At 56.4% G+C, this 23923-nt stretch overlaps 1 protein-coding gene across 1 annotated transcript in view; it reads right to left on the reverse strand.

The window, feature by feature from the left end:
- Window positions 1–4473: 4473 nt before the first annotated feature.
- Grm4 (glutamate metabotropic receptor 4) overlaps window positions 4474–23923 on the reverse strand; it is a 71223-nt gene continuing 51773 nt past the window's right edge. Inside the window, exons 6-10 of the mRNA XM_050141495.1 lie at window positions 17322–17522; window positions 16999–17135; window positions 13803–14738; window positions 9922–10168; window positions 4474–5297 (exon numbers count right to left, since the gene is read on the reverse strand). Of these exons, the coding sequence (XP_049997452.1) occupies window positions 5248–5297; window positions 9922–10168; window positions 13803–14738; window positions 16999–17135; window positions 17322–17522 (1571 nt within the window). The 3' untranslated portion in view covers window positions 4474–5247. The remainder of the gene's footprint in view (window positions 5298–9921; window positions 10169–13802; window positions 14739–16998; window positions 17136–17321; window positions 17523–23923) is intronic.

A 23923-nucleotide genomic window follows, 5' to 3' on the forward strand; every position in this document is an offset into this window, starting at 1 on the left:
ATTAGGGGCACAGTTGCCATAGCAACTGTCCCTGAAGCCTCTTCTCTGCACTGTTCCTCTCCTTTCCAACGAGCAAGAATTCTATATGCTCACTCAGCTCTGTGTTCAGAACTCGCCTCGCTCTTAAGGGTGAAGAAACTAGACCAGAAAGGGAAAGTAATTTGCCCAGGGACACACAGCAAAGTGAGTGGCAGAGCCTTGGCTGGAACTCAGGTCCCCTGACATGCAAGGTGCCCCTCATCCTAGGAGGGGATGGGGCAGGGTGCCGCTGTCCAATGCTTTCCCCAGCTCCCCAAACCCACCCTTAGGACCCTTAAGAGGAAGAACTGTCCCCGGAATACCCTATAACATACCTGTTTCCTGTCCCTTGCCTTCATGACTGATATCTCCACTCTGGACTCCAGCACAGTTGCCTGGTGAGCAGTGTGTTTTGGGTGAACGGACTTCAGAGTGGGGGGGGCACCAAAGCCTGCGTCTGAGCAGTCGTCTGGGGGACAGAAGCATCTGGTTTCAGGCAGCCCCGTCAGGAAGTTGCCCACCGCAACTCAGCTGCGCTAGTTACCTACGGAAAAAGACCACCCCTCACCACCCTGCCAGAGAGACGTCGGCCCCCAGGCAGCACACGCCTTCCTGGGAGCTGAGTTTTATTTAACTTTTTATTATGGAAAATTTCCAACATCTGCGGAAGAAGCGTGGCAGGAACTCCCACGTGCCCACTCCCAACCCAAGGATCGCCAGTTCGGACAGCGTTTCTGCTCTCCCCTGGGCGGGCTGGAAAATCAGAAGCAAGCCTGTGAGGGACATGGGGAGAAGTGGCTGGGGGAAGCCTTCGGGACAGGCTAGGGCGGCGAGTTCCCAGGGAAACTCAGGGTGTTCTGGGGGCAGTGGCACCCACAAGGCAGGGAGGGCCTTGCCTGGCCAAGGAAGCCAAGCCCTGGTCCCGCCCCAACCCTGCCTCTCCTTGTTTCCTTTCCCCTTCTTCCCCCTTCACTTGCAATAAAAACATAATTATGGGCTCTGTAAGAAAAAAAGGCAAATTATGGTGACATGCTTTAATTATGAGCCAGCAATGGCGGGCTGAATTCCACGGGCAGGGCCTCAGAGGTTACCTAAAAATAAAGCAAGAGCCTCGTTAGATGGTAATTGCTACTTTTGCCAACTGAAGCGAGATCCTGGCGCGTGTGCTTTTCAGCACACAGAGCTGTCTGGGGAACAGGCCCAGTGATGCTCGAAGGACCAGGGTGGTACAGGGAGGCTGAGGGAAGCCGGAGAAGCACCGAGTCTACCATGGACGCTCAGTGGACATCTGGACTCGGGGTGGGAGGAGAAAAGAGTGGGACCCTCATGAAACTATTACAAAGGTGCTCAGGCCTTTCCTCCAGATTCCTTCAGGTTGAGTCCCTCCTGGGGGCTCCCTTGGCAGGACTGAGGGCAGAGGTGATCCAGGGACAGCTGGCACAATGCTAATCAGTGTCCCCTCCATCCTAGCTCTGGGCCCCAGGCCCTCTTGCCTCCAATTCCAGAGGCCAAGAAATTGCTGGGAGGACAGACTTCAGGCATTTAGCTGAACCAGCCCTGGAGCAGGAAGGACCCAGGACTCAGGCTGGGCATTCCACAGCTGGTCTCACCGGGGGCAAGAGGAATGGGAAGGTGCCACGTGTCTGTCCCTCTCACCTGGCAGTTCTCGGCCCTGGTCCAGGCAGGAGCAGCTGTCTCATCTGTGAACCATAGGCAAGCTTGTAGGTGGGCACTGCTGGTCCCTCCGGCTTCATATACCCCAAGGCCTGGCCCACGAACCCATAGTACCTCAGCCATCCTGGGCAGCTTCTCTAGGCTGGTGCGTATCTGTGCCGGTATGTGTCTCAGCTGTGCTGTGTAAGCAAGGATAGAAAGGGGACTGGGGGTATAGCCCCCCCCTTAACTCTAGGGGAATGTTCCAGGCCCTGCAGGGATTCCATCTTCCTGTCTTTCAATCCCTGTCTTACTGAAATGTAAAATCCCGGGCATCTGTGGCACCTGTCCACGTAGCTGGGGCATGGGGTGAGGTGTAGACCTGTCCACGTAGCTGGGGCGTGGGGTAGGGTGCAGACCTGTTATTCTAGCTACCCCAGAGGCTGGGGAGACAGAAGTGAGAGTTCAGTGTAGAGCCAATGTTGAGAAAGCTGTCTCAGAACAGAAAACAAAAATGAGGAGACTGCTGAGGTGGATGGAGCTGAGGTAGGTGGCCGGAGGTGGGTGGGGCGGAGGTGGGCGGAGCTGAGGTGGGTGGAGCTCAGCGGTAGCAAGTTTGCCTACCGTGCTAGAGGCCTAAGATACCATCCCCAGCGCAGTAAGAAGTGATAATAAAATTTAATGTATAATTTCGGATGGGAGCTGCCAGCTGGCCCAGGAAGAGCTCCCCTCACCTCAGAGCAGGTCACACCAGCATTTCCATCTGCTTCCCTGACTGGTCTTCCAGCAGTGAGCACAGGACCCTACCCACTCCCCATAGAGCTGGCCAGCCTGACTTCCAGATCACTCCTGCCAGCCTCAGGCCCACGGGCCCCCACTTTTCTGTGCCCACACTCCGGGTTCAGGGGTTCGGGATGCATGCAGCCTACGGCTTCTCTACTGAACACTATGTGGCTGCCACCATTCCCCAGGAATCAACTTTTCAGAGTTTAGTCTGGCTTCCCAAGAATGACTCCCTGGCAAGTGAGTTTCCTTGGCCTGTGCCTGCCCACGGAGTGGGGGGAAAGACTGAGGACTGACCTTGGCTCCTCCCACCATCCCCTTCTGACTGTGAGAGGAACAGAGTCCCCACTGGGTGCTGACACCACTGTAGAACAAGAGCGAGGTTACCACACATGGGCATGGGCCAAGCTGGCATCATAGCTCTGGGCCAGGCCTTCTACCTACCTAGCTTTGTGCCTCAGAGCTGAGGGGCAAGGTGCCCAGGCTGGGACGCTGTAGGAATCCACCAGAAGATGCCTTTCTCCCTTCAAATCCAATCCTTCCCCCATACTTACCTGGAAGCTTCTAGAAATCACCTGTGATCCGATAATCTAGGTTTGCCTGACTGAGCCTCGTGCTAGCCCAGCGCTGGGCAGAATCTAACCTGAGAGGCCTTGGGACCAACCTAGCCGACAGTCAGAGGGAGACAGACCTTCTGACTCTTCCCTTCACTAGCAGGTGCAGGGTGCCACACACAGGCCTGGTGATGGGAGGGAGAGGCTGAACACAGCTGGCCCCAGGAGTAAGGGCTCCCATGGGGCTAGGGCCTCAACTGGTGCACCACACGGTGATCTCATCTGCATATCTCACACGGGTCCCTGCTGCCTCTCTGCCCAGAGACCCTACATCCCTTGGGCTATGACACGTCACATCCCTGTCATCTAGCTATAGGGTGAGAGAGTGGGGAACAGGCAGTGCCAAGAACCAGGGGTGAGTCCCACTGCCAGCTGTGGCCTCATTGGGTTACCAGCTCTCTGAGATCAGAGGCCCAGCCTCTGAGCCGTGCCCCCGACCTACCTCCCAGCCTGTCAGGGAGTCGCCTGCCAACAGCACACACTTGCACACCTGCCAACAGCACACACTTGCACACCTGCCGCACACACGTCTGTCTACACCAGACTCGCACACACAACAAAGATGTGTGCACAGAGGAGCTGGAGATATCCAGAACACACATATATACAGACCCACAGAGAGTCACGCCCCTGCAGCACCATGTACCAAGACGTGGGTCCCGGGGACCTTAGCACCTGGGAGATAGGAAAGTCAGGCTGGATATGGGGACCCTGGTGCCTGAACCAAATTCTGTAAGGGACACTGTTGGCTGGAGGGAGCAGGGACCAGGAGAAATGTTAACAGTAGAATAATCCCCTAGGTACTTACATCTTTGGAGATTGTTCTGTTGCTTGTTTTTTGAGACAAGGTTTCACTATAGTTTTGGGACCTGTCCTGGAACTCATTCTGTAGACCAGGCTAGCCTTGAACTCACAGAGATCTTCCTGTCTCTGCTTCCTGAGTGCTGGGATTAAAGGCATGCATCACCACCGTCTGGCTGAAATTTCTTATTCTTAGTTATATGTGTATACGTGTAGATTATATGCATGGGTGGATACAGTACCCAAGAACTCCAGGAGAGGGCAGCAGATCCACTGGAACATGGAGCTATGCCTGATGTGAATGCTGGGAACCAAACTTGGGTCTTCTGCAAGACGCCTTGTATCCACCAAGCCATCTCTACAGCCCCTATTCAGTGTCCTGCTCACTTTATTGGGATACCAACCATCCAGACCTAAAACCACCACGAAGCCTTCCTCCCACCCTCCGCCAGCAGCCTTCTGAAGTTCCCCTTCAGCCCCCCCAGCCACCTGTTGTGGCTGAGCATGGGGCCCTCAGTGGACACTCAGGCCAGGTGCAAAACCATGTGTTTATCTTTATTAGAAATGTTCTCGGTATAAAAACAGTCATGCTACACACGGGGACCATCACCAAACACCCAGGCACTGAACTCCGTGTCGTTGGCAGGAGGGGCAAGGCGGGCAGGCGGGCAGGACACACGGCAAACGGGTAGGGTGGGCGAGCAGGCTGCAGGCCACAGGGACACACAGAGGCCACCAGGAGGACGCAGCACTTTGCAACACACTCAAGATTAGTTTTTGTTTGGGCTTTTTTTGTGTTTCAATCCCTCCCCCTTTTTTCTCTTTTGCAACATGAAAGAATTGGCAGATGGAGCAAAGGGAACAAAGGCTGGGAGAGATGAGGCCGACGGGACAGAAAAGCAAAATGCATGAGAAATGACATGGGATGGGGGTGGGGCAACTCAAGGAAGCAGAAGGCATGGGGCAGGGCAGAGAGACGAGGACGGGAGGAGCAGAAAGGAACATACAGAAGCAGAAAGCCCAAACAGACAACACATGCAGAGTGAAAGACGGAAGAGAAACGCAAAGACAGGGGTAAGGACCAACCAGGGTCACCAACAGGACAGACGGAGGCAGAAGGAGGAGAAAAAGCCGGGCCAGGATCTCGAGACCAAGCCCCTGTGCCCTGGGGCTGGGCCCCAGCCACTCAGCCTCCTCCGGTTGCCCACCACGGCTTGCCCAGCAGTGATGGCCGGGGATTCTACTGTCCTCAGCACCAAGCCACATTCGTGGATGCCCATGGGGCAGGCAGGACATCAGCAGGGCCCTCAGGAACGGCCCTGGCCCGATGCACCATCCTCAGAGGTTGTGACTCTTCGACCTGCTTGGCTCGGCCCAGCTAGATTGCATGGTTGGTATAAGTGACATAGGTCTGTTTGGTTGCCAGTGCTGGAGAGAGAGCAGAGAGCCAGGCGTCAACACTGCCTCTTCCAAGGCCTCCGTCCCTAGAGGTACTACCCCATGACACTCCACCAGGCTCCCAGCCCAGGCTGCTCCAAAGCTGCCTCTGTTGCCGGCCCCAACCCCAGGTCCCACACAGGATTCCTCGGTCCATCTTTGCTCAGGTGAGCCACAACCTGGAGCATGCCTAGTCCCCACAATGTCACTCAGATGTGACCCCATCTTTGAGCACCTCCCCACTATAGACCCGTTATCATCTCCTAACTCTATCGTGCCTTGAAATAGTTCTTTGGGTGTATGATGTAATTATAGAATCTGAAAACATTCGCCAAGGGAAATCTTTCAAGGGTTCAGCCCCAGACAGTTGGGAAAAGAAAGCACTCATTGTGTTTGAGTGGTGACCTGGAGGAGCAGCGTGGGGCTGAGAGAATCAGTGGTGACCTAGAGTGTGTGGGGCTGAGAGAATCAGTGGTAACCTGGAGGAGCAGCGTGGGGCTGAGAGGAATCAGTGGCCATCAGAGGGGCCTGCTCTGAGAGGAATCAGTGGCCATCGAGGGACCTTGCTTGGCAAGCAGCTGAGACAAGCAGTGGACTCACAACAACCTCTGCTCAAGTAAGACACAGTCCCTGATCCTGGAGACCTGGAACACCCATCCTGTCCATGCCTGGTGGCCTGTCCCCCTCAGACATTCTCTGCTTTGGTCACTCTGGCCCTCACTCACGTCCTCCATCCCAGTTGAGACTGACATGGCACCTCTGAGGTCCTCCCACTTCCTGGCCACAGCACCCTTAGGATCCTGCCCTAGGATCCCAGCCAGATGATGGCATCAGCTCTCGGAGGCATGTGACTCTCCCCTCCCCCACCACGGTACAGACCTCCTGGCCATCCAGGAAGACCAAGGGAAGGTTGCCTCTATGGTCAGAGGCACGAGGAGGCTGGCCACACCCTTGGCTGGTCTTGCCTTGAGATGTTTGGGGTCCCCATCAGGGGCAGTGACAGGGTGCTTGGGGTGGGGGTGGAGAGGGTTTGGATGGGAAAAAATGCTCTCCTCATCTTGGAGCTGCCTTGTTTCCCTTGGGACTCTTTCAGCTCTGAAAGGGAGGCACACCCATGGGGGTGGGGCAGGAACACATTGTCCCGGAAGAGAGGGGACGGGGCAGGGCAGCACCGGGGTCCAAGGCTGCCTCCCTGATCCCTGTTACACTGGGTACGTGGCTGCCAAGTGAAGGACAACGCCTCCCAGCCTCTCCTGCAGGTGAACAAGCTCCGTGGTAAATCTTGTTAATGAAATCCAAGGGAGGATGGTGTCCTAGTTAGGGTCACTTGACACACCTATAGTCATTTGAAGGAGTCTCAATTGGGACATTACCCAGATCAGACTGGCCCGTCGCCATGTCTGTGAGGAATTGCCCTAAGGATGGATGTGGAAGGGCCAGCCTGCCGTAGGTCACACCATATTCAGGTGGGTCTGAGCTGTATAAAAAAGCTGGAAAGCATGAGCCAGAGAACAAGGCAGCAAGTATCCTTCCTCCGTGGTTTCTGCTTCAAGCTTCTGCCTTGCGTTCCTGCCTTAGGATGACAGAAACCCTTCTCCCACCGGCCCAAGTTGCTGATGGTCAAGGTGTCTATCAGTGATGAGAAGCCAGATAGGATGATGGTGTTCAGCTTCTACCACAGTCTGAGCAACATGGCGGTTCCCCCTGCACGCCTGCCCTTTCTTTTCTGTTTCATGAGGAAAGCAAACACTGGAGATAGCCAGCCTTCAATCCTTGCTGGGCCAAAAGAGCAACCAGATGGAAGGAACCTGGGCCCATCCATCATCTTCTTAGACACTAGCAAGAGATAAACATCTGCCCGATTCCAGCCTCTTGGTTCTCCTTCTGGGACCTCAAGAGGTACCAAGACCAGAGTTCAGTTCAAGAAACAACTTTCTCCTGGCCAGGGGGAGGGGGCAAGAGACCTGAAGTGGTGGTGGGCTCACTCTCTGAAGAAGTATCAAGCAGAAGCTGGGTGCAATGGAAGGAAGCATGTCCTAACATTCAGGGAAAGATAAGAACAGCGGTACACAAAGCAACCCCAAATCTCTCCAGGGAGCTAGATAACCAAGAGAACTGCAGGATGATGGGACAGAGCTGGGAGCCACCCTGGCCCTGAGATGGACTAGGAAAGCTCAGGAGAAGCTGGGATGCAGGATGGCAGCTGTGCTGGATGAGAAGCATGTAGAGTTTCACTCTAGTAGAACAGAGCTTCCTCCTTCCTGGGTAACCCCAGGTGGCTCCCTCCTTTTTCTGCTGAACCTCAGTTTCCCTTTCTATAGTTAGAAGAAACAAGCAAGAATTCTTTTCCCAAAGGACTCCTGAAACTTTCAATACTTCCACTGTCTAAACACCATTGCCCCAGCAAAACCACAGTGCATGGTCCTTCTTGCTGTCCCAGCTCCTATGAACCAGCTGCCCAGACTCCCTCATCCCCTGTGCAGATGGATACAAACTTTCCCAGCCACAAGATCCTCCAGGGGCTCAGGGCCTGGAGATAGAAACCTCAGCAGTGGTGGGAGCTGAACCCTGCAGGGAATGCAGGCCTCAGGCCCTGCTGCATCGGAGGCTCTTAAGGGGATAAGAAAAAAGTTCATGGCACGGCCATCTGGGTCCCACTAGCCAGAGCTGTCTGTTTCCTCTAATCTACCTGAATCACTGACTCCAGAGCTTGCAGAATGGGGTCTCGGCCCCCAGCTGCAAACCAGGGGGCCCTCAGGCCTTTGTCAAAGTCTGACCTGGGAAATGGGAACAGCAAGTTGGCTAGCAGTAGGCACAGAGTAAAAAATCAGTCAGTCAGCAGGGAGGGGACCCGGGTCACCATCCGGGCCTCCTCAGCAAGTGCCGTATAGCCTGTTAACAAATTAACCCTCCCCAAGCAGGAGCAGTGGCTCTCTGCCTGCAAGCCAGGGGACAACAAACACAGCAGCTGGCACTCGGGTCAGGGACAGATGAAACCCTCAGCTCTGCCGTGGCAGCGAGGCCAGGGTGGGTGGGTACTTGGCGCTGCAGAAGTGCCCCCTTTGTGAGAGAAGGCATGAAGGTGTGGCAGCGCCCTCCCAAGGGTTCTCAGTCACCAGCCAACCACATGGCGATTTGCGAGCCAGCTTGAGGCACAGCTTGAACCACTGCTTGTTGCCCTGTGATTCTGCGCCAATCTGCCTGCAATCAGGGTTCTAAATTATTCTGTTGTTTGTTTAAAGATATGTGGCCTGAACTTGACAGGGTGAAAAATGTCCCTGCTCCATGGACGTGACACGTCCCCACTCTCCCTCTCACACCCCCTCATCTGGGCTATCCCTGGAATTGATCACTCTGCAGCCCTGTCACACTGAGAGAGACAGGGGACAGAAGGAGCTGCCTCCTCTGGCCCTAGCTGCAGGGGGTGAGGGCCCCTCCCTTGAAGGAGCAGGGTTGTAGACTTAGCTTCCCCCTACCTGCCACACTTCCTTTTAGGACCTTGAATGGACTTGAGCAGGGCAGAGGGACAATGTCAGTGTGGCTATCAGAACGCTGCAAAGACCCTCACCCTGTGGTCCCTTCTGATTGCCGAGTGTAACAGTCTGTCACCCTCCTGAGTCATAGCATTGATACATGCTGCTCTTAATAGACGGTATGCGTGTGAATGCATGTGTGCGTGTGTGTGCATGTGAATGCCTGTCCATTTGTGTGCGGAGCGGTGTGCAAAGCTGCTTCTGCTCTGCTGCACAGGTCCTTGAAGGAATAGTGCTGGACTGGGCAGATGTCCATAGGAAGGAGCCAGGCGTCTCCATGCTCAGGCCAGAAATACAGATGCAGCTGCACGGATGGGGGCCCCTGCCCCTTCCCATCTTAAGCCGGAACATGAAGGAAGGGCCAGGATCAGAGGGCAAGGGTCACATAGGAGGAGGCGCAAGAATAGGGAAGCGTGTTGCAGAGATGCTGCTAACACAGAGTGGGGGGGACACGCCAGAAACCTGGTATATTGCCCCACACAGAGGATGGGGACCCCAGAGACAGGGAAGCCATAGCGCAGGGGAAGACACAGTGTTGAGGCCAGCCTCAACTTCCTCTGGGATCAAGGCCAGGTCAAGCTTGACCCTGCTGCCACCAACTGGCGCTGTATGTGGCCTTCAGATCAGGACCCTCTCAACTGGGACTTCCTACAAGCCCCTGGGGAAAATGCTGCTCCGTGGGGACATTAGTCGAAGACCCACACACTCCATCCTTGCTCACCTGCCCCAGGATGGCCATGCTCTCAGGTCCCCGTCTTTCAGACCCTTCCTGGGTTACTCCAGGAACTGGGCCTCTATGGCAGCCCCTCCCCCAAAGGGACTGAGAGCTGGAACAGGGATATGGTGGGGTCTCAGCACCCTGCAGGAACTAGGTGAACTGGCACAGAGGATGTGGCCGCCCACAGGGAGCCTCTAAAGTTCTCCGAAGCCACCAGGAAGGACTAGACAGGACAACTGTGCTCACCGTCCACCCACTGTCTCCTATTGGTTACCTGAGAGGTAGTGATGAGGCCTGTAGCTGCCTGAGCAAGAAGGGGGTGGGGGTGGGGCCGGGAGACAGAGGGAGGAGGCCATACACTCACCTGGGGCCTCCAGGTTCTCACACAGCTCTGATTTGGCTTCCCCGTTGGGCCTGAAGTTGCCCTTTTGCGTGAACTTGTTGGACATGGTGGCTGCGGTGACCACAGCTTTGAGGCTGCGCTTGCGCTTGGGCACGTTCTGCTCCGGGTGGAAGAGGATGATGTAGACTTTGGGCATGTAGAGCATTCCCAGGGACACAGAGGCGCTCAGACTCACGGAGACCGTCAGCGTGGTGGTCTGGATGTACAGCTGTGGGGGCCGCAGGTGAGGGTCAGTTCCGCCCTTCCCTGCCAAGACTCCGCCCACCTGGCCCTGACCCCGCCCCGCTCAGCTCCGCCCCGCTCTGCTCAGCTGCCTGGCATCCTAGAGGGTCGTGACCTGTTCAGCACTGTTGGGGGGAATAGATACAGCTGGGATAGGCCCATTCTGTACCTGATGGCTTCGGGCAGGCGGAATCATCGTCTAGAGTGGGACTTCAGAATTCCCGGGACTCACATCCTAGCATGTGAACTTGGGCAGGTCAGTCCTTGTGCCTCAGTTTCCTCGTGTACAGCACAGGCCTGAAAACTACAGTACCTACCTCACAGGGCTGTGGCGAGGGCAGGGTTAACAGTGTGCAGGGTGTGGGGAGCATGTCTGTCTGTGATAGAGTGGTGGAGGCCTGTGGGACACCCCCACATCCAACCTGGAGAAATGTCTCCAGCACAGCTCTTGGGGACCAGAGCTGACCTTCGAACACACAGTCCCTGCACAGGGCTGCTGTGGGTGACAGGAGCATCCGCTAGTCCCTCGGAAGGGCTCCCAGCAGCCCCTCATCCAGTGACTACCACCACGTGCCACCCTTGTGGAACAGGCCTGGCAGGGGACCCACGACACCCAGCGGAAGAAGGCTGTGGCAACAGCGCTGTCAGAGTTCATTTCATGCTCGCTCGCCAGCACTAACGGTGACAGATGTTTAGCGAAATGAAAGCCCATTAATCTGGGTGTCGGATAATCCATTCTTCGATGGCGGAAGCCCTCCAAACAGAGCCCGGCAATTGCCACAGCCCCGCCCAGGTTCTCTCCAGCCTCCTCCTTTCTGGCAGGTGATCCAGACCCTGGCAGCCCCTCTCAGCTCAGCTGGGGCCCCAGATGCTGGCATGGAGGGGACAGGAAATGCCCCTGAGCCTGGGTTCCGGCCCTAGAGTGCAGCTGACATTCCATCCTTCCGGGAAGACTGCCAGGCCCCCAGATGTGCGGCTGGCACATGTCACCACTAGCCCTGCGGTGCAGGACACAACCCCCCCCTTCTCTCTGAAGCCGTAGGGATCCTGAGGAGTAGGGGCCCTCTGTTCTGCCATCTGTCCTGGCCCACAGTGAGATGCTACACAGGCCTGCTCCCCTCTTTGGGCTTATGGCCCCACAGGCAAAGTAATATGTGCCGGAGCCTGCGTGTGCCTTCGCCCCCTCTATAAGACGCACCTAGTGCTGCAGTCATTGTTTCCTGGTTATTTCCCCTTCCAGCCCAGGAGTCTCCCTGAAGACACAAAGGGGTCCAGAGCGGCTCAGACTAGAGTGAAAGTCACAGAAGATCTGCTCTCTAGCTCCCCGGGGTCCCTAGCCACCTCCAGGTATAGGAATGGCGCCCACCAGGACCCTCCGCTTGCCCCGGGACTCAGATTTCCCCTCCAACCCTGGCGCTGGTCTCTGGCTCCAGCACCGTTTCTGGGGTCCCCTGTGTACAGGTGTATGTGGCTACCAGGAGCAGGTGACTGGTGAGCCCTCCTAGAGAAGCCACACTCCTCTAGAGCTCAGGTGGTGCCTGAGTCGGGGAAGGAGTGTGGGAGGGACCCAGCCCATAGGGTGTTCTTGAAGGCAGCAGAGTGAGGGACAGCCTGCAGTGTGACCTCACCACCTAACCATCTCCCAGCCTTGGGACCTGTGCCACCATCCTGTTACCAGGCAGGTGGCCCGCAAATACTGCAGCTTCTTTGTGGAGTTCTCTCTGAAGTCCTGCCAGCCACAGCCACAGGCCCACAGTGGCGAACAGGGTTTGATGGGAGACAAAGCACAGGACTTGGATGTGTGAGCCACAGTCCCCTGTCTCTGTGCCAGGGCTCTGAGAGGCTGGGGGGAGTGGAGAAGCTCAACCCACTTTGGGCCTTAACTCAGACTGACTCAGTGGGGACTGGAACCTCCTGTATCCTGGCAGACTCTACAGCCACACCCTGCCCAAGGCTGACTGAGCAGTGACCTTACAGGAAAGAGAATGACCACTATAGATGTCACACCACACCTCACAGCCGTTATCCCTGGCTCACCAGAGCAGCCTGGACTGCCTCACATGACACCCAGGGGAGTCATGCACTCTTGCTAAATGTACCTGAACTCACACGCACACCTTACACCCCTTCCGGCTGCCGGATGTACAAGCATGTAGGTGAAGGAGTGCCCCCAGCACAGCAAATACACAAATCCATTCAGACAGCTGCACGGCCACCTCTATGCAACCCCCAGCACCTGCCCCTGTGTACACACTCACCATACAGGCAGGATCCTCAGCTCACACCAGCACCTGCCCCTGTGCACACTCACCATACAGACAGGATCCTCAGCTCACACCAGCACCTGCCCTGTGTACACACTCACCATACAGGCAGGATCCTCAGCTCACACCAGCACCTGCCCTGTGTGCACACTCACCATACAGGCAGCTGTGTATCCTCAGCTCACACCAGCACCTGCCCTGTGTGCACACTCACCATACAGGCAGCTGTGGATCCTCAGCTCACACCAGCACCTGCCCCTGTGCACACACCTTCACCATGCAGACAGCTGTGAATCCTCAGTTCACACCATGCCCTCAGGACCATTGGTGGGCCTGTGTACCTCAGACATACTTACATTTGCGCTCTCTCTCTCTCTCTCTCTCTCTCTCTCTCTCTCTCTCTCTCTTTCCCATACTCATTTCATGGCTCCTTGCACCAGGGTATCCCATAGCTCTGGCTTGTCAGAACTTCACACCCATGGCTGCAGAAGCCTCTATGGAGACTGTGTACCAAGTACAAGGACTTCAAACTCAGTCTCTCCACTCTGACTCCATCTGGAGGCGAGGAGAGGGGCTAGTGTTGGGTAGCATGGCCACACTGGTGAGGGCAGCCTGTAAAGTAGCTCAGGGTGCAACCCCACCCTGTCTGGATTCTGAAGAGGTTATCTCCGATGGCAAAACACCCTAGCAGCTCCTTACAGGTACCAAGGAGTGACCCCTGGAGGGCAGGGATCCAGGATGAGAGCAGGGATCCAGGATGGGAGGGCAGGGATCCAGGATGGGAGGACGGGGATCCAGGATGGGAGGGCAGGGGTCCAGGATGGGAGAAGAGGGATCCAGGATGGGAGGGCAGGGGTCTAGGATGAGAGAGCAGGGATCCAGGATGGGAGGGCAGGGGTCCAGGATGGGAGGGCAGAGATCCAGGATAGGGCTGGCCCCAGTGTCTGAAGGCAGAGGTCTGGCCTCTGTGAGAAGAGGAACTCACTAGGCAGGGGTGAGGGAAAAGGAAGTCTTAGCTGCCATGTTGTGATCTAGCAGCAACCGACCCAGATACCCCTGCCAGACACACAGGAGAGACTCCCAGGGATCACTCCCCTGGTGATGCCAAAAACAATTTCTCAAGCTGCCATCTTCCTTGGGTGTGGGCCCACACCACAAGGGCACCCCATAGAGAAGTTTGGCGTCTGCCTGTACCTGCCCTCAGCATGGGAGATAAAAACCCCAGAGGGGGAAACCCTGCAACTGAGAGAGAAAACAGAGTGAGGTATAACAGAAGGTGTCACCCGGGGCTGCCTGGGCTCTGGCTCCTGCTCTCAATCCCCACTCGGCCATGCCCCCTGAGCCCCCACCACCCACCTTGTCGGCCGACTGTGAGGTGCCAAAGAAGATGGGGATGAAGGCCAGCCAGACGATACAGGTGGTGTACATGGTGAAGCCGATGGGCTTGGCCTCGTTGAAGGTCTCGGGCACACCCCGAGTCTTGATGGCATACACGGTACATGTGACCATGAGCAGCATGCTGTAGCCCAGCAGACAGATGAGCGACAGGTCAGAGATGTCACACTTGAGCACACCCCGGGCAAAGCGGGGGTCAAGTGTCCGCTGGTCCTGGAAGTCCACCACCGAATGGGAGGGGTCCACCACAAACCACACACAGATGCCAAGCAGCTGCAGGGAGATGAGGCTGAAGGTGATGGCCAGCTGGGAGGCCGGGCTGATGAAGCGTGGCGCGCTGACTGACCGTTTGCCCTGCTCAAAGATGCGGTAAATGCGGTTGGTCTTGGTGAGCAGGGCAGCGTAGCTGATGCTCATGCCAAGCCCCAGGAAGATACGGCGGAGTGAGCAGGTCCCCAGGTCTGGCTCTGCGATCATGAGGAAGGTCGTGGCGTAGCACAGAAAGATGCCCGCCAGCAGCACGTAGCTCAGCTCCCGGCCCGAGGCCTTGACGATAGGAGTGTCATTGTAGCGCACAAAAGTGACCACCACCAACAACGTGGCGGCAATGCCCACCACGGCCAGGAAGAGGGGCAGCACAGCCCAGGGCGAGTCCCACTCCAGTTTGATAATGGGTATGGGCTGGCAGCTGGTGCGGTTCTCCGTGGGCCGCATGTCATAGGGGCAGGTTTTGCAGGTGTAGCGGTCCACCTGGTACTGGTACCCTGTGCAGGGCTCGCAGTGCCAGCAGCAGGCCATGCCCTTCACTGTCTTCTTCCGCTCACCCGGCTGGCAGGGCAGACTGCAGATGGAGCGCGGCAGCTGCTGGCCACTCCCTGGCCACTGCATCCGCTCTATCTGGCAATGACAGCACCACAGAGCTGGCTTCAGGAAATGCTGGCAGCACCCAGACCTTACCCCCGAGATCGTCTCTGGCTGCAAACCTGGATCGGTCCATCACTGGCCAAACGCTCAGCTTCCTGGACTTCACCAGAGCTGACTGGCTGACAGATGGAATCAGACAACTTACCCATGTGACCCAGACACCACTAACTCTCAATACTCCTCTGGAGAAACCGAGTCTAGAGAGCCTAGAAGTGACACCCTAGAGTCATACTGAGCATCAGTGCAGGGCAAAGACCCCAAGAGTCCCGGCTTCCAAACCCCCAGGCCTGGAAAGCATGGTGCCCATTTCAACCCGCCTAGACCTCCGCCTGGGTGGAGCCCCTCCCGTGTGGTTCTCATGCCCTGAGCGGAGTGGAAGACTACAGCCTCACGGCTCAGCCCTGAGCTCCCTTCCACCCAGCAACTCCAGAGTCCTGTTCAGTTGAAAGGAGGAGCAGAGGTGTAATCAGAGGCCACTTAAGGAGAGCCCAGTGGTTAGCGGTCCTGTACATCCAGCTCAAGATGAAGCTCAGTGCAGGGTTCTGAGGATGCAGTTGCGGCACTGACTACAGGAGTGTTGTAACGCCCAGGAGTGTGTCACACCCAGGAATGTGTCACACTACAGGAGTGTTGTCACGCCCAGGAGTGTCACACCACAAGAGTGTGTCACACCCAGGAGTGTGTCACGCCCAGGAGTGTGTCACGCCCAGGAGTGTGTCACACCCAGGAGTGTGTCAAGACCAGGAGTGTGTCACGTCCAGGAGTATTGTCATGCTACCAAATCCCTCACAACATTGTAGGAAGTAACCCGGTGGCCAGGAAGAGCTGCAGGTGCTGATCAGGGAGTCTGGTTAACTGGGTAGCCCTGGTCAAAGGGAGTCCTCTAAGGACAATCAGTTAGTCAGTTTGTTCTCAGAGCAGCAAGCCTGGCCAGATGGGAAATGTGTGCACACGTGTGTGCGTGTTTGCTGAATGCCCTCTCCTGCGGGAATGTGCTCAGGTGGTTGAGGCTCTTCAGAGAGCTCCAGAACTGAGTAGCAGGGAGTAGGGAAGGGCATAAAGAAGACCTACATGAAGAGGTTTGCGTGGGCTCCAGCAGCCAAAGGGAGCAGTGGGTATGCAGTGGTCCTGAAGGAAAGATGAGGTCACGGGATGATGATGGATATTCTGGAAAACCCTGGTTCCCAGGAAGAACCTAGGGTCTGCACTATGCCCAGGGGGCTGCGCACCTTTGAGAAAACACTTTGACCCATTGAGCCGCTGCTCTCCACCTGTTCCAAGAGTTGCTGGTATAAAGTCACCTTGCCCCTTGTCACTCCCAGTGACTCCCACAGGGAGTCCCGTAGGACCTCACTAGGGTAGCTTCCTTCACCTACAGATCCCCTTAGGTAGCCTTGCCACCCTGGTTCTCTCCCTCAGCTCCAGCAAGATTGCCTGCTGTGGCTCTTCCGGCAACCGAAACCTAGTCACCCAGGGAGAAAGCTGGAAAGCCCAGCCCTCATCTTACCTCACTGCTGTGACCCAGTCCCTTCCTTAGATCAGGGGCAGAACAGGCTGGGACTTGGAAACAGACAGACCGGCAGGGAGGGAAGAGGGGACCTTCAGAACTATACACACAGCTACCCAGCCTTCAAGTTCCAGAGCCACCAGCCTCTCAGGAAGATCACACCGTTAGAACGGCAGTACAGAGAGGTGCGCAAGCGCCAAACTGCCACTGTGAACAGGCCTGGCTGCCTCTGTCCTCTGAGCAAAGCACGCCCCATCCTCCTGCTCTCCGTCCAACCCTGGAGAACCATGTTCCAGGAACAGGCTCTGTCCCTCCAAGCCACGTGACCTCCCTAGGGACAGTACCCTGAGACATTTGCTCCAGCTGTGAAGGCTCTAGGGTGTGGAATGAGGGGGTCTGTGCTGGGCAGGCTGCAGGAGCTCCTTGCCTGAGAGGATACCTGGAAGAGACTGTAAGGTATCATGCTCTGCCCTCTGGGAACGCGCTTCCTGCAGACGAAGCCCCAGACAACTCACTGCAAGCGAGTGTTTCCTCTCAACAACAGCAAAACCCCAAACAAAACAAAACTGTCTCATTGCTGGGGGTATCACCCCAAGGGCACCTCTTGGGTAAAATGGCTGCCTTCTAGTGAGGTCTTGCCAGCCAGGGACTCACTCTCAGATAGCTTGGTGTCAGCCAGTGACCTCTGACCCTGCCAGGCACCTGCAGTCTGCCCCCCATGCTTACTCTGAGGTGCAGGTGGTCAGTCCAGGAGCCGATGACTTTGTACTCAGCCGAGCCATTGCGCAGTTGGTACTGGTAGATGTCATAACGTCCTGGTGCGTCTCCGTTCTCATTGAAGGTTACGGGGTTCCCTGCGATGCCTGCATGGAAGGACTTTGCTGAGCCTTCACCCTGATGCAAAGACAGAGGCGTCTCCGGGAAGACGCCCGCCCAGAACATCTGCAGAGACCGCCATTCCCACCCTCATGAGCCCAGACCTCTATACCCTGCAGCTGCAAGGCCCAGACCACCCCAGAGACAAGTAGTGTCCCGCTCCAGGCCCCCACCTGAGAAATTGACGTTCCGGATGTACTTAAGCAGCTGGGTACCATCCACGGGGTCCATGCGAGGGCAGAGTCCTACGCGGCCAGGACACAATTCACGATGCATGGCGTGCAGTGCGTGGCCCATGGCATACACCGCATCAATCACGAACTGCACCTTCCCCTCCTGCTCGTAGGCTGAGTCCTGCCCGATGCGTTCTCGGTCTGTGAAGGAACGCCATGCCGGGCACCCGTGAGGCCCTCTGAGCTCAGCACAGCAGTGGGACCCTGAGCTGAGCATGGCCCGGGCTGGGCACAGCCAGGTCTCCCCATGGCTGCTTCATCACCATGTATAAGGAGAGGGTGCGCCAATGAAGCTCAGAAAGTGACCTCAGAGGGTAAAAGGGTGAGTCCACGACCTACACTGTACCCCATTAGGCCCCAGAACAGCCAGGACAAGCCCCTTGGTCCTGCCATCTTCAGTAGACAGCCCTGTAGCATATGCTAACCCTCTCTCAGCTGACCAGGATCACCAAGAAAACAGTCGCCCTGCAGGCTTGGGAGCAGCCAGGACAGGAGCTGGGTCTCTTCCGAGGGCCATGGTATCCCAGAAGCAGCTCTGCATGGGCTGCCACTCCAGACCACGACATCCTCTTCCTAAGACACAAACAAAGGAGGCCCAAAGATGCTAAATCTGGCTTCCTGGTGCCCTCAATGTCTTCCTGTTGCTTGACACCAGTTGTCACAGCCCTGCAATGCTTCCCAGTTCAGTCACGGCCTTCCCAGCAGCGGCCTGAGGGAACCCCCAGTAGCCATGTCACCACTGATTGAAGCGCCCCACCTCCTCCACATACCCCCCAGTGTAGGGTACCATCCTCCCAGAAAAACAGCTGCCATCTTCATCAGGCCAGCTGTGCCTGCATCAGTAGCTCCTTACAGCTGGATCCCATCACGGAAGGAAGGGAAATGAGGGTCACTGGACCTCGCCTGACTCTGTAGCCACTTCTCCCAGCCACTTGAACACAGTTCTTCCCTAATGACATGTGGCCTTGGATTACAAGGAGGTTCTAGAGCATCCAAGCTGAGGGACATGGATAGAGGGAGGCTCCATCTCTGTGGCCACAGAGGAGCTGTCATTCAAAGTGCAGACCTTCCAGTGTAGCTACTGTGAGGCTGCCCACACGCCTGCCTGTAACCCCTGCCCCATTCTCTCATCAGTCTCCCAGGTGAGCTGCGGGAGACTCTAACTTGGCTGTGACTGGGACCTTACAAGGAGGCGGTAGGGGGAGTTACACATTCCTGGGAAGGCTTCTTACAACACTCCCCTGCGTGGCCGTCCAGACTCTTTTCGGCAGCCATGTGTAAGCCCTCGAGCCTCCAGAGGTCTGGGTATCGTCAGTGGGTCTGCCATCCCTGCTGAGGCCGTGAGGGGATGAGGCCCAGGCAAGTGGCCAAACAGTGTCACCTAGGCAAGAGGGGCCAGGATGGGGGCTTCTGAAGCAGCAGCTCCTGGCCTGAGCTCTGTGTGGTGGTGATCATAAAAACTATGCCTTCCAGGATCTGCTGAGCTTGCCTGAGTCAGAGGCTATGCTGGGCCCTGTATGTGCCTGGCTTCATGGATCAGCTCCTGAGTATTATGTTTTTAACATTTATTTATTTTATGTGTATGAGCTTTTGGTCTGCATGTATGCATGGGCGCCATGTGCACGCCAATGGAAGTCAGCAGGGCATTGGATCCCCTGAAGCCAAAGTTATACATGGCTGTGAGCCGCCATGTGGGTCTTGGGAATTGACCTGGGTCCTCTGGAGGAGCAATGAGTGCTCTTAACCACTAAGCCATCTCTCCAGCCCCCTTCTCTCTTTGTGACATTTTTTGAATTACATTTATTATTTATTATATGTGTGAACTCATATACCACAGCCCACATGTGGAGGTCAGAGAACAGCTTGGAGGAGTCAGCTCTGTTTGTATCATGTGGGTCTCGGGATTGAGCCCAGGATGCCACAGTACCTTTGCAATGGAGAGACTAAGGCACAAAAACACTGGGTGACAGGCAGGGTCCTAGCGGGAGCTAGATGCATGCGTTCTAACCCCAGGCCTCTCCCCAGTGCTGGGTATGGGAAGGAAGCAGCAGAAGGCTGAAAAGAGGGTCCAGGGCCTCAGAGGTGTTGGTAGGAGAAGAGAGAAAGTAGACAGGGACTCCAGGAAGTCCAGGGAGCTGGAAAGCCATAGCCCTGCACACTGCCTAGCCACGGAGCGAAACAAGGGCACCGGCTGGGGCTTAGCCACACTCCCACATTCTGCCCAAGGACATGGAGAGCATGCACAGAGGCCCCATGGGCTGGATTACCATTCAGCCCCCACAGTCTAGGAACTCTGGAGGTCAACATGTCCATCCCCCTGCCCATGGCACCTCAGAATCAGACCTGGGGTAGGGAGAGCTCAGTGCCATTTCTAGTGTGTACCCCACTATCCAGTCTCCTCACACCAGTAAAGCATTCACAGTCCCCTGAATCCTGGAGGTGGGGCTGATGGGCCATGGCACCTGTCACTAGTGGCTGGCTGGTCACTTAGACTGCTGGCCAGGACTATCCTTGACTCGGCCAGGGTAGGTATTCATTGGTTGAGAGTGGACACTGGAGATGCCAACAGCAATAGCCTGGGGCAGGGGAGCGGTTGGTTGCCTGCCTCTACCCTCAGAGGCCAGGAGAGGCGTGCTCCAGCCACGCAGACAGGGTGGGGTCTCTGGGCAGTATGGTGAGTATCCCGATCTCCTCCCACCACACTGCCCCATGCCTCCTCCGAGCCCCACCGTCTAATCTGCTAACGGTACAGTCAGTTCCGGGTCAAGACACAAACAGCTGGAGCAGCAGAAAGCGGATCCTCCAGGTTGCCCATCCCATCTTCCTGTCAGAGCCCCACCACTGGGTGCTGAGAGGCCAGGAGAGAACACGGCAGCAGAAGACGGGGGCTGGGCTCGGTTCCCAAAATTCTCTCCTAGAACCAGCTCAATATCCCGGCCAAGACCCCCTCCTGGCACCCCACACCCAGGCCCTGAACCCCATCCTTCACTCAGGGCACACTCAGTAAGAAGTCCGTCATTGGGCAAGGATACGGAATGCAGCGGGAGGCAGCAGCAGAAAATGTGGCTCCAAGGCCAGCAGCCCCTCTGGAGCAATATCCCTGACCTCTCCCCACCCTGGCTCCCCCTGGAACCTTTCCACAGAATCATGACGGAGCACTGGCTCCGGGGCCACTCTGTGCTTCCTCTCAGGTCATAGGTCACTGGGGAAAGGGATGCTAAGGACGCAGACACCCACCAGGAGCTGTCTCGGCAGGGGTGCTATGGAAGGGCTCCATGCAGACTCATGCCCAGCCCTCCTGACTCTCCAACTGGCAGTATCACAGGGCTGGCCACCGACACCTCAACGTGCTAGCCCAGCTACAAATGACACAAATTAAGATGGCCACCCGAGAGTACCCAGGCTGTGAGGGCCTTCTCATCTCTCTCTTCTGTGTCTCTCCCTCTCTCCTTCCTTTTCCTTCCCTTCCCAGCCTTGGACTCCTGGCCTGTACCCCACAGAAGGTAATAATGACCGGCTAAAGTGCCCTTCAGTGGGATGGTGATCTGAACCTCTTGCTCCACGGACCCCCCCATACCGCTCTCTCTTCCTGCCCCAGGCCCAGACCATCCCCATGTCTAGCCAGGCCAGAGACAACATTAGGAACCCCTGTCAGCAGGTCTAGAACAGGGAGGTGGCAGGGGAAAAGGGAATCAGTGTCCCCTCTCTCACAGATGCACAGAAGCCCAGGCCCAGCAGGAGCCTCGCAGCTCTGGAAGGAGGTGAGGCACGCGTGCAAAGAGCCACAGGAGGAAATAAATTCCAGACACATGGCGCGGTGACAGCAGCAACAGTTTGAAGATGTCCTAATTGTGTCCCGGGGCACCGTAAGGCAGAGATGCATTTGGCTCAGCCACGGGTGACAGGCAGCGGGGAAGGTGGGGAGGATTTTCTCTCTCAAAGCCCTGAGCGGTGGTTACTGCAGAGACCGCAGCCTTTGTCGCCAGGTTGTAAATTGTAATCGGAATGAGTTTTCAAGGTTGAAATAATCAGAGTCCACAGCTCCTCTCTACTCCCCCATGTGAGCCCACACTGCCACCATCCTGACTGTCATTCCTGCAGACACTTTCAGGATCGAGCCAGTTCCCTCGCCAGCCAGATCCACGCGTTTGTGTATACATGCGCGCGCGCGCACATACACACACACACCCACACACACACACACAAGGACATTCAAATAAACACACATGCGATACACACACGAGTCTCCTCGCTCTGGACGGAACCACCCCATAAGGAGGTGCGGACGAGACTCCCTTCCGTGTCCTCTTCAGCCCTCCCAGGCGGAGCAGGCTTTATACCTGACGCCACGCCCACCCGTTGTTTATATTTTTGTTTGGTTACTTAGGTTTTGTTTGATTTTTGGGATAGGGTTATACTCTACAGCTCAAGATAGTCTCCAGGGTGATCCTCCTGCCTCAGCCTTCCAAGTGCTGAAATCACAGCTGTACTCCACCATGCCAGGCAGGAGCAGGTGTTTCATAGCTGACTCCAGGAAAGTGCGAAGAACTGGAAGTGCGGGGGGGGGGGGGGGGATGACAACGCGGACACATGGGACAGAAACCAAGTGTTGGGGGATCTGTCTCCCTGGGGACCTCCAGGACATTGCAGGTGAGGGGGCCTGCTGAAGCTGGCTGAGTTCAGTGGGTGTCGCACAGCCTCCAGAGTCATACCGTTGAGGCCATTCCCTCCCAGGGTTCCTTCATTTTCTGGCAGCCCCTCCTCCCCTCCCCCTTCCCCTAACCTCCCACTCACTCAGATGCTCACAGCGGTGTATGCTGACACCTCCCTGGGATCCTAGACCAAGCTCCGGCCTGTCCTTGGCCCACTCCTCCTCCATCCTGCCCCTCCACTTCTTCTCCTCCCTCAGCTTCTTGTCCTCTTTCCCTGGCCTGAAGTCCTCCCACAGGTTCCGCAGTGACAATGAAAAATTGCCGGAACCCTGACCCGTGCTCACCACTGTTGTGCCATCCCTCCTGTGTTGCAGCCTCCTTCCCAGGCAGCAGGCAGCAGGTTGAAGACCCTTGGATTGGCTAGGATTTGCTGAGTGCCTAGTGACCTCCCTAGCCTTCCCTCTCTAGTCTTGCTCTGCTTCAGCCCTGTGGGAGAGGCTCTCATGGGTCCATCTCAGGCCCTCTGCACACACGGCCCCCTGCACACACTGCCCTCTGCACACACACACCGCCCACTGCATACATACACTGCCCCCTGCACACACTGCCCCCTGCACACACACACACACCGCCCTCTGCACACACGGCCCTCTGCACACACACACCGTCCTCTGCATACACACACTGCCCCCTGCACACACCGCCCTCTGCACACACACACCGTCCTCTGCATACACACACCACCCCCTGCACACACCGCCCTCCACCTGACCTGAGCGCTCTCTGCTCACCACACACTGCTCTCTTGACCATACAGGTTATCTAGGCTCCCGGAGCTCTCAGCTTCCCTCCAGTGTCCCCCAGGAACAGTTCTCTCCTCTCTGGAGCTGTCAGACTATACCACTCTCCTGGCTGGACTGCCAGAACATTCTGAGGTAGGTTTGCTCAATGAGCACAGGCTGGGCACAGTCAGCCTCTCTCCCTCTCCCCCTGTCGCGCGCGCGTGTGTGTGTGTGTGTGTGTGTGTGCATGTGCGTGTATGTATGTGTCCTGTGTGTGTGTCGAGGACCAGCTTCATCAAGTATACCACTTACCAGGGTAGGAGCAAAAATAGGCTCAAAATTTTAGGTCTCCACATATGTGTGTGTGTGTGTGTGTGTGTGTGGCCAGAGGTCAACTTCAGATGTCATTCCTCAGAAGCCATCCACATAGGGATTTTTATTTTTGTTTCTGTTTTGAGGTAGGGTCTCTCACCAGCCCAGATTTATTGCGTGGGCTAGGCTGACTGGTCACCGAGCCCGGAGATCTGTCTGTCTTCTTGTCCCTAGAACGGAATCACAGGCACACACACATCCACACATCGGGCTTGGTAAGCTTACGCTTGCTAGGCAAGTGCTTTCTGACTGAGCCGTCTCGCAGCCCCAGAGCCAGACTCTAAATAAAAGCCAGCGATTTCCTGGCCGCGTAACCCAGAGAAAGGCTTGCGCATGCTCCGGTCACCAAACACCTGACAGTCTGAACAACTACTGAGTTCGTAATGGGTGCAAGGTGGCACATAGTAGGTGTTCCCAAAACACTGTCCTTCCTCAGTTTTCCCAAAAGGAAGACTTCCTTGGTACCTCCATGGAGAAGAGGTAGGAAGATCCTAAAGAAGCCTAAGGCAGGACATCTCTAGAGCCCTGGGTCCAAATCCCAGCTCTGTCATTACCACCTGTATGACCGTAGGCCAGTAAGTGCTTACCTCACCCGGCCTCAGGATCCTCATCTGTAAAGTGGGTTGCCTTAAAGATGATACACAAAATCCTAGGACAGATCTTGATGCGCGGGTGAATGCAGTTTAAGCTGGCTGTTGGGATAGCTGCGCTGCTGTCATGGCTGCAGCTAGCACGA

The sequence above is a fragment of the Alexandromys fortis genome, unplaced genomic scaffold (assembly GCF_014885135.2).
Source record: "Alexandromys fortis isolate MF-2015 unplaced genomic scaffold, M_Fortis_MF-2015_v1.1 scaffold_9, whole genome shotgun sequence".
Classification (NCBI taxonomy): domain Eukaryota; kingdom Metazoa; phylum Chordata; class Mammalia; order Rodentia; family Cricetidae; genus Alexandromys; species Alexandromys fortis.